The 16302-nt window shown below is 33.0% G+C and overlaps 3 protein-coding genes across 6 annotated transcripts in view; 2 read left to right on the forward strand and 1 right to left on the reverse strand.

Moving 5' to 3' along the window:
• Reck (Reversion-inducing-cysteine-rich protein with kazal motifs) overlaps positions 1–10595 on the forward strand; it is a 40902-nt gene extending 30307 nt beyond the window's left edge. For all 3 annotated transcript variants that reach the window (XM_081995561.1, XM_081995562.1, XM_081995563.1), the window contains exons 5-18: positions 1452–1671; positions 1723–1862; positions 1916–2052; positions 2105–2360; positions 2414–2660; positions 3735–3931; positions 4133–4275; positions 4330–4465; positions 4533–4749; positions 4806–4954; positions 5011–5162; positions 7589–7757; positions 8007–8241; positions 8297–10595. In XM_081995561.1, coding sequence (XP_081851687.1) covers positions 1452–1671; positions 1723–1862; positions 1916–2052; positions 2105–2360; positions 2414–2660; positions 3735–3931; positions 4133–4275; positions 4330–4465; positions 4533–4749; positions 4806–4954; positions 5011–5162; positions 7589–7757; positions 8007–8241; positions 8297–8519 — 2621 coding nt within the window. In that variant the 3' untranslated portion in view covers positions 8520–10595. The remainder of the gene's footprint in view (positions 1–1451; positions 1672–1722; positions 1863–1915; positions 2053–2104; positions 2361–2413; positions 2661–3734; positions 3932–4132; positions 4276–4329; positions 4466–4532; positions 4750–4805; positions 4955–5010; positions 5163–7588; positions 7758–8006; positions 8242–8296) is intronic.
• A 378-nt stretch (positions 10596–10973) lies between these two features.
• On the reverse strand, positions 10974–14293 carry LOC145739030 (uncharacterized). The gene is made up of 10 exons (XM_081994329.1): positions 14140–14293; positions 13881–14077; positions 13666–13829; positions 13184–13399; positions 13007–13127; positions 12772–12942; positions 12552–12673; positions 12257–12500; positions 11674–11838; positions 10974–11185 (listed from the first exon to the last, which is right to left on the reverse strand). The coding sequence occupies exons 1-10, from the start codon at positions 14165–14167 to the stop codon at positions 11042–11044; spliced, it is 1572 nt and encodes a 523-aa protein (XP_081850455.1). The 5' UTR covers positions 14168–14293; the 3' UTR covers positions 10974–11041.
• A 51-nt stretch (positions 14294–14344) lies between these two features.
• LOC145739037 (synaptotagmin-15-like) overlaps positions 14345–16302 on the forward strand; it is an 82665-nt gene continuing 80707 nt past the window's right edge. For both annotated transcript variants that reach the window (XM_081994342.1, XM_081994353.1), the window contains exon 1: positions 14345–14750. The gene's annotated coding sequence lies outside the window, so the exon portion shown is untranslated. The remainder of the gene's footprint in view (positions 14751–16302) is intronic.

Consider the following 16302-nt stretch of genomic DNA (forward strand, 5'->3'; position numbering starts at 1 on the left):
TACGACTTTTATCTAAATTTGAGTGAACTGAACAATATAACGGCGTAATTTGTTAGTCAAAGGCAGAACTTTGGCTTGATATTTAAATGTTGGGCGAAATGTGAGAACATGTATCTTAAATGTTGTTCTTTTTCTTATTTGTCTTTTGGTTGTACGGTTGTACAATATTTAGTTGTTTATGAAAAAATAGATATCCTAGTATCGTTTGCTTAAAGTCGTACAATACTAGGACAGTAATACTATCCTCAAAAATCTTCCTTTTTGCTATCTATTTCCTGGTTTTCACTTATCATTTTTTCCACAGCTTTGCTATTTTAAAGATTTGTCAAGAACGGTTAAACCGGAAGTAGATGTCAATTTCCTTATTTTAAATGGAACATCCTGTGTAGTGTTGTATTTTTGAAAAGTCCTATCGATTTCAAATATTTTTGATGTATCATAACCTATTAGCTATCTGCAACAGTTTTCGAAATATTGACGGCGTGTCATATTAAAAAAGTATGACACTTGAAAACCTGAAAGTGTCATTTTTCAAACGTCAATATCTCGAAAACCGTTGTAGATAAATATGGGTTACGATACATGAAAAATATTTGAAATTAATAAAACTATTCAAAAATACAATAATATACAGGGTGTTCCAACTAAAATAAGCTAGTTGACATCAACTTCCGGTTAAACCAGAAGTGACAGAAAGATTGTCAAAACATAGCACTCATCAAATTTATTTTAATTCCAAATCCCAATAAACTTTTATGGCAATGAACCGATCCGAATGGAAGCATATGTCCAGAAGTGGATGCAAAAGGGCTACTGAAAGAAGAAGAAGAATAAACTTTTAATGAACGATTTGGGTGGCAAACCCTGTATTACAATCAGAGAAAATCGTAAACAAGACAAATGAACCATTTTAACATATTTTTAAACGCTGTTTTATTTTACAAAATTACACAGATAAAAGGAAGAAAACACAATATTTATAGGTTATTAAGTAGATAACAACCCTTAGGAAACAACACTAAGGAATAAATAGTAACTTTTGAACATTAACATTAAATATCTTAGGTACCTAAAACTAATAAGTGTACAAAATTTTAAAACGTTAGTAATAAAAAGAAATTAAAATCTAATTTTAACAAACTTTCACTTTAACCCTGTAGATCTGTTATTATGGGTTATTCTTGCAGTACCACATCCTTAAGGATTGGTTGCACCATTTTCGCACACCCTGCATAACAGGCACATAATGATACTTAATAGTTTTTTTTTCTTGTATGCACTGACAATTTGCCAAAACTTCTGAGCATTATTCTTGGAAAATTTGGTAAGTATTTATATTCTTACTTCATTCAGAATGTATTTCTACTAGAAGTGGACAAATAAATTAACACTAAGAATACACACCATAAACTTTAGCTTGGGTCAAATAGTAGTTTAGTTTAATTTTTCAGATATTTCCAGAGGAGATTCGTGGGCCGGTCGAAGTTGTTGCCCAGTTCCTTACAGTGAAAACTGTAAAAGAGCCTGTGTCACAGCCACTTCCACTGAAGATTTAGTGCGTAACTGTCGACCTAGTGACGAAATCCCTTTCTTCTCTTGTATAGACCAACAGCAGGCTAGAGAAAATTGCTGTAATAGTGCTGAAAATTCTGAGTGCATGGAAGCCTGCAGGTACGACTTATTGCATATTTGTCTCTATATATTTAAAAAATGTTTTTACAGCGATATATTTCTGAGTCAATTGACTCCAAGCAAATACCAAAGACAAAGACTGAAAGAAGAGTGCCAGGAAACTAGTCCTAAAGTGATTGATTGTATGAAGGATTTTATTAAAGTAACTCCAGTCAATAATACGCTTAAATGTGAGTGAGAATTTGAGGTAATTTTTGATGTAACTAATAATGTGATATTTCAGATATGCATTGCTGTGATAAATCTAATAACGCGAAATGCAGGGAAAACTGCAAATTAGTTATGTCTCACAAATCTACTACAATTCAAGATATTATTAATGGTTTACAAATGGGAGGGTGTGAAACACCTTTACTTCAGGTAAGGGTTAAACTACATTTTATTATTTTGTTATGACATTTTTCTATGATAGGATAAGTTTTGGCAATGCTTTCTTTCTCCTACGAGAGACGACACGCAAAACTCGCCTTCCTTGGAAGTATCCCAAATAGAGAGGGTTGGAATGGATAGTGCCAAGTGGCATTGTTGCCAACGTGCCAACTCTACACAATGTCACCGATTATGCTCAAAAACATTCACTAAATCCTGGACCACTTCATGGGAAGAATTTCACCGTAAATGCCTCAGCAATGTCAATGAGGATGATCTAAGAAATTGCATAGATGAAGGTAACAACAAGATTCGGACTATATCATTCAAGTGTTATCACATTTTGATTTAGTGGACGAACCATGCGAACTGGGATGCGACGGACTGTCATTTTGCACCAACTTTAATAATCGTCCGACTGAATTGTATCGTTCCTGTACACCTCAAGCGGATGAAGCAGCCAGAAGCGAGGTAACCTTATGGCAAAATCAAAATATTATTGCCTTGCCCGGATTGACGCTACCTTTAAAACCAGATGAAAAATGTTCGAACATTTGGAAAGCGGTGGCTTGTACACTTCAAGTAAAACCTTGCTCCAGGTAAGCTTGAAAAATAATCATCATGGTTGGACATAGGCCCCTATTAAGCTAACTGTTTTGAGCTGGGGATCTAGATTCCAATTTGAGGATATTCTTTTCAAATGGTTCGTTATAATAATATTCTCTTTAGCCATTACAAGTGCGTCATTCTTTCTATTGCATCTATATTGTTTGTTTTTGACATATTTTAACTTGCGTCACTCTTAAGACGGACCTTTCGATGACTTGTTGCAAGCAAAAGCAGCAGAAGGTTGTCCTCTCCTTCTATTTAGTTTGGAGATCTCTTCTCACTCGGATTGTTGGACCATGAAGTTATAGCTCAGCGCCATATTTGTCCTAAAATTCAGTCTTGGCAATATTGCCTTTTTAGGACTGCTTTTTGAAAAGCTCCGGATGGTTCTTAGAACTTTTCATACCTTTCTTGCCGGCCTGAAATTACAAATTGGCAAAACGTAGATTACCCTTCATCTAGGTACTTAAGTCAATCTTTTTTTAAATAAATATTCTCTTGTAGAGGTAAAATTATATATCTGACATTTTTTTGATTCTTGAACTGTCTCTGCTTGTAATTTTGTTTTCGCTGCTGCCTGTTCAGATATGTTGTTCTTAGAATGGAAATGTAGGGGATACGTTAGTCTGCGAAAGCTTCAAATAAATTTGTTTGTACCTAGCAGATATTTGCTTCTCTCGGGAATGAATTCGGTGTTGATCTTCTCATAGAAAAAAAGAGAACACAGCACTTTTAAATTCAACTCTTACACTATTTTTTGTACGACTTCAACAAAATCATCATCATATCACAAATCACAAATCATATTTTAACAAATTTCCTTTAATCCTATATGTTACTTCCCGTTCAGTTGAACTGTAAACTGTAAGTACAGCAGGTATATTAGTCATATCATCCAGAAACTAGACAGGAACTAGTTCTTCCCGCCTTCAAAACAGCTGTAAACACTGAAAATTATACAAGTCGTACAAAAAAGGATGTCTTAGGTGATAATGATTTTACGATCAAGTCGTACCTAAACATGTTGGTGTAACTGAAAATAATTCGTTTTTCAATACTTTCAGGCAGTCACATGCAAATCAAATATGTCGGGACGTTTGCTTGCAAATTCTGACCGAATGTGCGGACTGGAGCAGGCTTCCTCTGAATTATTCGGCTGAGAAAATATGTGAATCTTTATCACCAGACGACCCCAACATGTCCTGCATTAAAGCCAACGATTATCTTGCACCAGCTGCTACAAATTATCCTAGAATAAGTGGTAAGTGTCAGTTTTTCTCATGCGTTCATATTTTCGTGTTCCATGAGGTCTTATTATAATACACGTTTGTATATATTCATGCCCAATGTTCAACGTTTAAGAACCGTATAGGACTGATCAAATTATTACTTTTTCATATATGTTTGCATCTTCACCCGTTCCTCATCAATATTAGACAATTTGGTTACTATTATTCCACAGGTCAAATTTCGAGTCCTTGCAAGGGAAACCCTTGCGAACCAAACGAAATATGTTTGGTCAACAAAGACTGTCTTCCTGGAATTGATTGTAAGCCTTACATATGCCAGCCAGGTTGTAAACTGGGTGAAGTCTCTCAGTACATGGTAAGTTTTCACTCCTATGACGTGAAAAATCCTGAAAACTGTACTGTGTTTTAGGTGCCTGATGGAACTTACGTAAGAATCCCAATACCTAATAACCCTAAGGGTTGCTTGAAAATCTGCAAGTGCAACAAAAACAGTATTGGTGAATGCCAGCCTTTGCCTTGTTTTTCCCTTACATCCTGCTTACTTGGTGAGTTGTGCAACTACCAATTTTCAGCAGAATAATTTTTATTAATTTTTTTGGTAAATCTTTGTAGGTAATAGTCACCAACAACATGGATCTGCATTCAACATCGACTGCAATAGTTGCAGTTGCTACGCAGGAGAACTAGTTTGCAGCAAACGACAATGCGAAAGCAGTGCTGTGGGAGGTAGAAATACTGCCTACACTACATTACCTTGTAATTGCCCACCTCATTATGTTCCTGTTTGTGGCCGTAACGGAATTACTTACCCTTCAGCTTGTTTGGCAAAGTATAATATCTCTCTTAATTATCAAGCTTGCATTATAGTAAAAAAAAATCTTTTAGGTGCGCTGGACTTCACGACGCTGATATTGAAATTTTGCCTTGTCAAAATCCTTGCAAAAGCAATTCTTGTCCAGTTGGTCAAAAGTGCGTTCCTAAACAGCAGACTTGTTTGTCTTTAATGCACAAACCTTGTAAGCAATACGAGTGTGGTATGTTTTTTAGTTCAGTAGTTTTAAAGAAAAGCTAAAATACGTTCAACTTTCAGTGGATGGTTCTGCAGAGTGCCTGAATTTAGCCAGAGACCCTGTGTGTGACGTCGACAATCAAGAGTATAGCAACTCTTGCTTGTTAGCTCACCACAATGCAAAACTGGCTTATAGGGGTCCGTGTTTGAAACGATGTCGGCACAAAGGACAAGTAAGTATTATAACTTTTGTTGAATTGTTGTGCAATTTTGACAGAAGTATGTTGTACCGACTTTATTGCAATATAAATTGAACATTAAAAATTTTAAATTGTTATCAAATTTGCTGTGTTAACTGGCTAGATCACTTACCTTTTTTTCGGTGCCCTAAGAATCTTATAAGGTATAAAATACATATACAGGGTGGTCCAGTTTTAAATGTCAATAATTCACCAATCCATAACCAATTAAAAAATAAGTTGACATGCATTATGTCATTTTCCTGAACAATGCTTCCTAAGGAAAATACAGTCCTTCAAATTTCGGTTTAAAAAATCGGTTTTTTGTCATAACTGTCAGACCGTTGGAGCAGTTTTGATCAAATTTGGAACAAGCACTTATGAAATTATTAGTCATTATGAATGACGTTTGCCAAAATTCTCCAGTAGCGTAAACCATAAGAAGATGGTTTTCATGTTTTTGCCTAATTTTCTACGTCTCTAGAGATTTTTCAAAAATTACAGTTTCTTGTTCCCGATGGAAAAGAAATTATCTCTTATAAAATTCTGATTTGAAACTTCGTTTACGAGACAATTCAGTTATTACGTTCAAAGAACCAAAACTAACCCAACTCAACTTAAAAATTGTCTTGGAAACGGAAAATTTACTAAAGAAGCTTAAAAAATTTCATTGTAGCCAGTTTTTATAGTTTCCAGGCAAACTGAAAGACTAGTTTTGAAAATTGACTTAGAAAAGATAAAAATTGATTTCTGAAGCTGAAAAATTGTGTTTGTAACCAGTTTTCATGCAAATCGAGAGACTTTAATATAGAAAATTGACTTGAAAACATAAAATACTACTTTTTCTATAATTTTTGACTACAAATTCATACATTTAAACCTTCAAAATTGACTTGAACACCAAATGTGACTCTGAACTAATGAAAAGTGACATCAGAAGCAAGCAAGTTTTCATAATTTGAAGACAAATTTCAATATTATGAAGTCTTGAAAACAAACTTTTCCTGCTCTTTACTTTGCTTTTCATTTTCTTAGAATTCTGGACTATTTTTGGTGCTTCAAAACTGCTTTCAGCTTGGAAAATCGAGTTTCAAGACTATCTTCACCAAGTTATTGACATAGCAAACTTAAAAAACAATTTTTACATTCTTCATAGACTTAAAATGGGATTCCAAGCTTTGTCGCTATTAAATCAACTTAGACCTCAGTGCTAAAAATTCGAGTATTTCTTAAAAATCTAGACTGTTTTTAATGCTTTAAGGCTGATTTCAGTGCCTCAAATCGAGTTTTAAGACGATCTTTACAAAGTTTTTGATTCATCAGGCCTAAAAGCCAGTTTGTACACTGTCCATAGTCTTAAAAATGATATTTCAAGCTTCTTCTCTATTAAATTGACTTCTACACTCATAGGTACAATAAATTGTAGCATCTTTAAAAAATTTAGGCTATTTTTAGTGATTTTTAAGACTGAAAAATCGAGTTTGACTATGTCCAAAAGTCAAGTTTCTTCAGTAATAAAAGTAAAAAATTTTGGTACCAAATGCTACAATTTTGATTTTGGTATCAAATAGTCCTAAAATTGACTTGTTTCAGTCCAGAAAATTGAGTTGTACACCAATTAAAGTGGACTCTCTTTAGTCCTAGTAAAGTCAGTTCTAGCCTTAAAAGTAAACTTTTAGATTAATTTTAGTAGGTAGTAAAAAATTAGTTTTATTTGTCTTGATTTCCGGACTGTTTTTAGTTCTAGAAATCCAGTTTCAGACACTCGACCAGGATGACAGTCTGAGAAAACGAATCATAAGACTATTCCTAGTAGTAAATAGCAAGTTTTTAGACTATTCAGTACAAATTTGGACTCTCACAAGTCTTGAATGTTCAGTTTTACACTATAAAACGATTTTTTAAATTGAAATTTGGAGGAGGACTGTATCTTAGGAAACGTTTTTTAGAAAAATGACATAATGCAAGTCAACTTATTTTTTGATTGGCTATCAAATGGTGAATTATTGACACTTAAAACTGGACCACCCTGTATTTTTAGTTTTAATTTACTAAACTTTTAGAACAAAAGTGTAACAGAAATTTAAACTAAAATTTAATAACTACTATTTTTGATGCCAAAAATTAGGAAGGATTTTTTAGTTGTTTTGTTAATAACTGCTTTACATCATCGGAAAAACGTTTACTAAAAACTGCACTTCCAACAGCATTTCCATGAATTGCAGCACTGTTCGGAACTTTTGATTGATCAAGAAAGTGATCTATCACAAATCGTGTAATGTGCTCCGATTCGGTAAATTCACATGTAAAGTAAAGAGCTTTTTGACCAACAATTTAAATAAATGCTTTCGAGTTTTACTAGCAACTGTATATTAGAATATAAAATGCAATTTGGACATAAACCATGTTTTACTTTCCAGGTTTGCGGTTTTAATGGAAGAACGTACAACTCAGAATGCGCTGCTCACGCTGATCTGGTGTCTGTTGATTACGAAGGCCCTTGCTCAGCCATTGGTCTAATTACAAATACAAAGTCCAAGCAGTGTTTCCATGTTGTGTGTCCTAAATTAAGTGATCTATTTTGCTTAGGTAAGAAAATAGTTAAAACACATCATTAGTAGCCATAAGGCTTAAAGTAAAGGGATTGTGGCTACAACTTTGTATTTACTATTTACTATTTATGAAGTGGCATTTGTCAGTCTATAGGTCATATATGTAATAACCTCCATAAATTTATCATTTATAAACACTTTCCATATTACTAATACTAATACTACAATAAAATTTTGTTTTATAAACCAGGCTTAAGTATATTGTAATTGAAACTGATAAAACTAGGCATAACACCACCTGGAGCTTGCTGTCCAATTTGCGGAGGATCTTTGCGATTGCTCTACAGTCGAAAACAAATCGACAGAGCACTCTACGCTTGTCAAAACCGTAGCACCGAAGCAGTTAACCTAAAATCTTTGCTAAGAAGCTTGGAAAGACAAGTGCAGGTAGCCCAGTGTACAGTGCGAGGCTACGTGACAGTGGAAACTGACATATTCTTGGCAGTGCAATCAACTGAGAGGTAGTAATCTTATATGAAAACAAAAAATTGTATTCAACAAAACAATTAATTACAGATATCCTTCAGCTTTGCAACTTGAAGCTTGCGTGAGGGAAGCAGAGAAAATTGCCAGTTTGGTAAACATGAAAAGCTCAAAAATAGCCAGCGAACTAAGTTTGAGTCCCTTAATTCGGGCTACTATCGTTCATACTCAACTTACTACTAGTGCTGTTTATGTGGTTTTACCAAACTGCTGGCTGGTTTTTGTAGTCTTATTCTATTTAAACTTATTTAGGTGATAAGGTTGTTATCACAGTTGCGGTTACAAAGAGGTTGCTCAGAAGGAGCCCCGAAGAAGCCTCAAGGTTTGATTGAAACGATGTTTGTAGAAGTTTTACCAACAAAAAGTTATCCAAACTTGACAGTACAGAAGTTCTGATACAAAATAGACACTTTAGGTATGTTTAGCTACATTTACAAAGTTATAATCGAATTTAGATTTTTTTATTACATGATGGTTGTACAAGTTAAGATATATTTTAAAAGTTAGGCTATTATTATTAACACTGTGATATTTTTAGCTTTTAATACAACGATTTATCATTATTAATACATGATTTAGCAACAATTAATTACGCATTTTGTTGTACAAGTTTAGTTTTTGGATTGTATAAAGTTGTGATGGATTTTTTTAAATTTATATCAAAGAAAAAAGAAAATTGCAATTCTAGAAAACTGACTAAACATATCTGTTTTTAAGAACTCTGCATAAATTATTTGATATGTGGATTTTCAAAAATGTGTTTTCTGGGTGGTGGTGTGGGGCTTGTTTAGTTTATCCCTGTTGTCAGTTGTTAAACTAATAAAGTTAATCCAGATACACTCTGCTTGATGTCCTTTTTCTATGCTCATTTCTGCAGTTTTAGTCAGCATGTGGAAAAGTACAGTAAATAGGAGTGTGTGGTATAACTAGTTCCAACACAGCTTGTCACATTAGAAAAACTAACCTTATACATTTTAAATATTTTACGAAAGGTAATAAGCCATGAAATGATTTTAAGAATAATCACAAATACTCAATAAGTTTAAAATGCTAGTCGGTGCAAAATGCCATAAAAATTGAATACTTATCTTAAGAATTTAATTAGTTTTGCATTTAAAGATAGAATTTATACAAGCAATATAACCAGAAGACTTAGACCTTATTCAAATACGTAATTAGTTATCTTGGCCCAAATTAACTTGTTCACATTGTATATTATTTATTTAAATACTATTTTATTGTAACTAATGAGAATTATTGTTTTTATTTGAGATATGAACAACATATTATATTAGATAGTTGTGAGGGATGTCATTATGTAAATTTAGAAAAATTTATTTAAATTTTTAATCTGTTCTGTAACTATACAGAGAGGACCGGGTTTTTATGGTAAACTTTACTTTGGGATGTGGTTCAAAAACATCTTTGCTTGCAGTTAAAATTGCTTGTTATGGAAATGTAGTGTGTTGAAATGTATTTTGAAAAACCAAAATTATTGATTAGATATATTTTAGTTTTTTGCTGTAAAAATACTCACCCCAGTTTTATTTCCTGGATGATATTCTATACATAACAAATTGTTCTTTTCATTAAACAAAAATCTCTTAATAACAATGCAATTTTGATTATATGGAGTTTTCTAGTGAAAAAACTACAGTTAGAATTCTCTACCAACTTTTTATTCAACAAGTGTTTGACACGTTTAAGAAAAGTTTTGCCACTGGATAATAAAATAACAAATCCGTTAATATGCTGGCATACTTACTACAACAAATTTTTATTAACCAATTGAGATTTAGCAATAACATGACATATTATGTATATCGTTTTGTAAATATTTATAAAACCAAAGACAAGTTCTTTTATTTGCGCTTGTAAATACGGCGGTGCTCCATTATTATAAGGAATTCTTTTATAAGGTTTTAATTATTATTGTTGCATCTCATGTTTAGCATGTAAATCTGAATGCATGTAATAAATCTCTTTAACTTTCACCTACCCCTAAAACAGTTTACTAAAAATTTCAATTTATTCAACTAATATTAATTTTAAATAAAATACTTAGTTGTATAATATTATATGCAACAATTTGGTAATGCAGCTTTAATTATTGTTTGGGATTTGTACATAATATGTATTCTTTGTTATATTAATATAATATAATTAGAAGGTTACCACAACAAAAATATATCGTATTTTTAATAATTTTGTTAGGAGGTTGTAAATATAACATAGGAAACCTGTAAATAATATATGAACTACAAGTTATTGTGTTACCTACCGCAAAATGTTATAAGCAATAATGAATGAATAAAATACCTATCAAATGTTACCAGTGCTGTTTCATTTTACATGTAAAAGTTAAGCATTTGTATAGTCTAATTTAAACTAAGCTTAAGATGAGTTTGATTTTGTATGCGACCGTAATTGAAAAAAGTCACAGTCTGAATGGTAGTGCAATACCCTCTGAATGATGGCATAAAGTTTCCCCAAGATTAAAAAATTTTCCTTTTCTGCAAATAAAAATAGAGAAGGGTTAAATATTGGGTTAACCCTTGGCGTAACCTAAAGAAACAGATTTTTACGTATTAATTGTTCTGTGTGAAAGGTGACGGTTTTGCTTTTTTAAAAAAATTTTTGATAGAGTTCTATTTTAGGGTATATGGTTTATACACTATTTTCTGCATTAAACAAAATAAAAATTGACAGATTTTCCTCAGCATAAACTCATGACTATATTGACAAAAAGAGTATTGCAAATATAAGACACTTTTGTTTTTATTTCACAAGTTTACAGCGACAGATTTTTGGTTTGGAAGGTTTCACCAGTTTCTTTTGTATATCTGAAATTCCACCACGTTGACATGGATCAGCAAGGATGCCATATTTATCCGTTTTGATGTTCATATCTTTGATGTATCTCTGGAATGGTATTTAAAAAATAAAGTTGCTGAAAAAGTAACCTTAACATTAAGTTTACATTGCGCCTAACCAATCTCTGCTTATCGAACTACTTATTTGTCTATTTATTGTTATTCTGTTTCTTTTCTATCGTAATTTTTGCAATTTCCAACGGGCTATTAATTACAATTCAATTTTAAATTTCAGAAAATTCTGAGCTTACTTACATATTTTGTAATTATTCTAAGCTACGTTGACCAAGAAACTAAAACTAAACTTTGGTTTCTGCTCAAGTAAGTTATAAAGGATTTTAAAAAAATGGAAAATTGATTGAATTAAATTAACATCAGTATAACATAATCATATACAATTAAGCTAGCCATACACGCTACGGTCTACCGTGGACGCCTGCCTGCACCGGTTTGCCTTAGAGTTAAACATCTCCGGTAGACCGTATACTGTGTATGGCCGGCATTAGTAATATTTTAAAAGTTGTATTCAATACTTACGTTGATGACTTTTTCAATAGGAACTGTGTTTCGGCCCTTCTTCTTTGCCAATTCTAAAACTTCGTCCGCGTATTGGAAAAATCGGTCATGTCCTTCTGGCACACACGCTCTCTCAAGAGCTTCTTGTATTTCTTTTTCTCTCTGCTGATCTAATTTCTGATCTTCCTGTAAAAACAAATTTAAATGAAACTCAGACATATTGTAGTCTCAAGAATTAAACGAAAACATGCATCAGATGATAAAAGAGGAAGAAATAAGAAGAAATCTTCGTAATATGCGTAAAATCAAACAAAAATATAATGACAACACTGTAATGGACAGACTTGATACTCTCACAACCTTTACTACGGCTCGATCTTAGCTCCACTGTTACCAACTAATTACATTAACCTATAGTATAGCTTAAACTAAAAAAACTAAAGTCATCACAAAATTTCGTTTAAATATCTCCAGTCATACATTTTTCCGACAGCTTTGAAGTTTTGTATCGCACTTAAACATGTTTATTTGAAGAGTTTTCCATACTACTTTGTGTTCTACCATCTGATGCATTTTTCTAATTAAAACTTTTATATTAACTCACCATCTGCTCGCACAAATCGTTTCGGTATTCAATAATTTTTTGCCAAAACTGCTTCCTCTTCGATTCTTCATATTTCTTCATGTGTTCGTCAGTTTTGTATCTGTTCAACAGTTCCCATTTTTTAATTTCTTCTTCTTTAGCTCTCTTTTGTTCTTCTTTAATCAGCATATCTTGTCTGTTTTTTAGTAGTTCTTGCTTCATTTTTGCATCGTATTCTTGTCTGGCTTTGATTTTTTGCATTTCACTGCAACATTTTTGTGTTACTTTATGTTAATTGGGTTTGTAGGGTACTTACGCTTCTTCTCGTTCAGCCATTGCTTTTCTAATAGCTTTTTCTTCCGCTTCTGATCTGTTCATTTCTTCCGCCATAACCATGGAGGCTATTTTTTCTCTACGTTTCACTTCCATGTCTCTTAACTAAAAAACATTCTTAGTTATTGTACACGTGAGTATAAAGTAATTTTAGAATTTTTAGATTTGGACTAGAAAAGTGCTGAAATTACAATAGTTTTTACCTCTTTCTCTTTTTGCTTTTTCATGCAATCTATCCGATGTTTTGCTTCTTTGTAAATATCTATCACTTCATCCAGCTCTTTGTTCTCTTTTATTTTTTGCAACTCTAATTCTCGCTGCTTTTCCAAGAACTTCTTTTTTTCATCCGCCAGTTCTTTCTTTCTTCTTCGTTTCTATTGAGTAGTGGATTTAATATTCTTGTCCTAATAATTAAAAAAAAAATATGGTTATTTGTACCTCTTCATTTTGCATTTGTTCAAGCTTTTCCATTTCCTTGACTGCTTCTATATTATCCATCGCTTCTTTCCTGATTTGGTCTTCGCGTAGTTTTGTCTTCAAACGTGCTTGTTCCTCTATTCTGTAATTTTTATGAGCAACTGGTTATTTATAACTAAAAAATACTCAAATGGTTACATTTGCTTTAATTCACTCGCGTGCTTCTGGTTTTTTTCAGCAACTCTCTTTCGTTTTTCCTCATCCGCTTTAGCGGCTTCTTCATCTTTCTGCTTTTGTAACTCCCAGAATTCTTCGTCCACTTCTTTGTCATGTTGTTTAATTTTATTATTGAACTCCTGTTGTTTCTCGCGTTCGAATATCACTTCTGAGGTAATTAGAGCGCTGGTTAATTCTCTATAACAACACAAAAATATAATCAAACGTGCATCCACAAGGTCAATTTGGTGTGTAAGAATAACGCTCTTCTCTAGGTTATTCTTTTGATAAGAGAGAATTTTTGTATAATCAACAAACTTTTCTGCAGAATAAGGCAGTTAGTGAATCTCTTTCTCTTTCTCGATTTTATCAGTATTTTTTTTACATACAGAACTTAAATTTTGACACCATCGTTCATGAAAAATCTAACAAAACTTTGTTTTTAGCAACGTCAATATACATACTTGGCATATCCGGTACTCAAAAACATTTGTTTCTTCACTTTTGCCATGTACTGAGCTCGAATTTCTTCCTGTTCTTTCCGCAATTGTAAAAATTTTCTATGTCTCTCCTCTTTTTTATCTTCTAGTTGCCTCATTTTTTCTTCCTCTTTGCGTCTACGTACGTTCTACTTGTACAAACACTCAACACTTCGAAATTATACTGTAAAAATACCAACCTCCAAGGAGTTTTCCCAGTTTTTAGTCATATTTTTAGAGCCCTCATCTAAATAGCGTTTTACTTCAGCTTCCTTATCAGCAGCCTCTTGGAGGATTTTTTTCCGGTCCAGATGTCTCGTTATATTGTTCCATCCCGATTTAGTGATATGCAATGCATGGGCCCTGTCTGATATTTTGGTGTTTTCCAATGTCTGGCCTGTACGCAAAGCACATAATTAAGTAACCGAACCTTTTATTGTATAGTACAACGTGACTTACCGGGAAATAAGTACCATGTAGACTCCATGAGTTGATTCAAAGCAACCAAAATAAAATGACATTTAACTTCAGCAGTAAACTAGAATAGGTTAACATATGTGGTTAACAATTCTGTTTATGATACACAATGAAGCCACCGCACACATTTCAGGTAATATCGATTTAACGGTTCCTTAGCAATATCGTTAAAAACACTCAAGAGAGTTTCTGTCGTATGTAAAATGTAATAAAACGCGATAAAGTAAAATTAAAACTAATTTATCCCACTATCAAGATATTGATGTTTTACACATGGATACTGTTACAAATCCCTAAGCCAAATAGCAACTTTGTTATCTTCAACTTTATGACATGGATATAATACGATTTTTAGCAGAATTTCAAGATCTCATTCCGCCTGCAAGCGTCTCCCAACAACGTGAGTTGAATTGAATTGAATGCTGTTTTCGAAATCTCAGTGTGTCGGGAAACTTCAACGAAGTCGGAGGTTCAGTTTTCCGTACAGCGGCGCACCGGTCGAAAACACGCTGCAAACCGGGAGTGAAACTCTTGAACTTGAATTTTGTGAAGTTTCTGCTTAACGAAGAGACCCCCTCTTTGTTTATTTTGAGGTAAATAATTTATTGGGTTTAATTAAATGTGGTCCTTGATTCAAAACGTAATGTAAGCCTCTGAGCGCCAAGTTGATTGCTAACAATCCCACACAAACCTATCCTGAAACACCCTGTATATTTTTCACAATGATTTTTTGTGTAAGGTTATATGACTAAATTCATTTGTTTTAAGTTTTAACAGCAGAATATAATACTTGATGATAAACCTCTGTTGCAGAGCATCTAATGATTGTAGGGCCTATCTAAAATTTGTAGGGCCTCTTAATACAAATTCTTCCAAAACTTGATCACTCACTACAGTTCCATTTAGCATGCCGTTTATAAAATACTAAGCAAATAACACCTTTATGGCAGTTCCCAAAGATCAAATTCACAAAACAGCGTTAAACTCTTACCACTCTAAATTACAATTTAGTGAAGAAACTGAAGCAAATAGAGCGTTAATCTTCTTGGATTTGTTGGTCTTGAGGCAACCGGATGCAACCTTGATTACAAATTGGTATAGGAAATGTCTGATACTCGGATTCCTGTACAGGTCTCACACATGACACTTTCTACAGCAGAATGACTAAAAATACTTATTTCACGTGTAATAGTTATTTTCCTAAAAGGTGCGGAAAGTGATACTTTCCTATATGTATGTAACTAAAATATAACCGCAGATTAAACATATTAAGTACAAAGGACATCTTATTCACCCTTGTTGTACAATATACTATTCTGATATTCTCGCATGACTTCCTGTGGGAGGCAAAGCCGAGTGTCACGCACGCACGGTAAAAACCTTTTTTCTAGACTGGTAATGAAATATACTATTTTGTTAGTTATTCTTTGTAAAGCAGTGCAAATTTTGATAATGAAGAAGTAATACTTAGAAAGAATATCCAGAGAAGAAAGAGATCCAAAAGAAGAAGTAATATCCAGTAATAATTATACATCTCAATAAGGGTTTAATAGACACTCTTCTTCTAAAGGTGCTTATCTTCTTGGTGATGGGACAACGTTGGTTAATTTTCTTGTCTTTTCTGAGCTTCTCGAGAATCGTGATGTTAGTTGTATAGTATATGTATGAGACCCGTAACATGCTTTGGTCTACATTTCAAATGCCTCCAGGCGTTTAATGGCAGCCTCGGTAAGACTCTAGCTTTCTACTCAAAGTAAGAATTCTTATGCGTATATTGATGTTAAGAGAGAGGTTACAAAAGGACCTAAAGCGGTTAAAATGAATGATACAAATGAAAGTATCGTAGTACCTTAATTATACCGAAATTTTACATACAAACTAAGATATAACTTTTTATAATTAGTTTGTCAATTTCATAACTTGGAAAGATATGAACTACATTTTTTCATAATGACTTGTGTAAAGTACTTACCTTAAATTTGGATTAAAATACGACACGAATGAATGATACAAATGAAAGTTTCGTTGAGACTCGTAGTACCTTAGTTATGCCGAAATTTTACATACAAACCAAAATGTAACTTTCTATACTTAGTTTGCCAATTTCATAACTTGGGAAGATATGAACTACATTTTTTTTCATAA

This window comes from Ips typographus, linkage group LG1 (assembly GCF_016097725.1).
Source record: "Ips typographus isolate SLU linkage group LG1, UJ_Ityp_2.0, whole genome shotgun sequence".
Lineage (NCBI taxonomy): Eukaryota > Metazoa > Arthropoda > Insecta > Coleoptera > Curculionidae > Ips > Ips typographus.

Coding starts and splice junctions, on each gene's coding strand:
- LOC145739030 (XM_081994329.1), bottom strand. CDS start 14,167: ATGGAGTCTACATGGTACTTATTTCCCG. Junction 13,128..13,183: donor GCGAGTGAATTAAAGCAAAT/GTAACCATTTGA, acceptor TAAAAATTACAG/AATAGAGGAACAAGCACGTT. Junction 11,839..12,256: donor ACGATTTGTGCGAGCAGATG/GTGAGTTAATAT, acceptor TTGTTTTTACAG/GAAGATCAGAAATTAGATCA.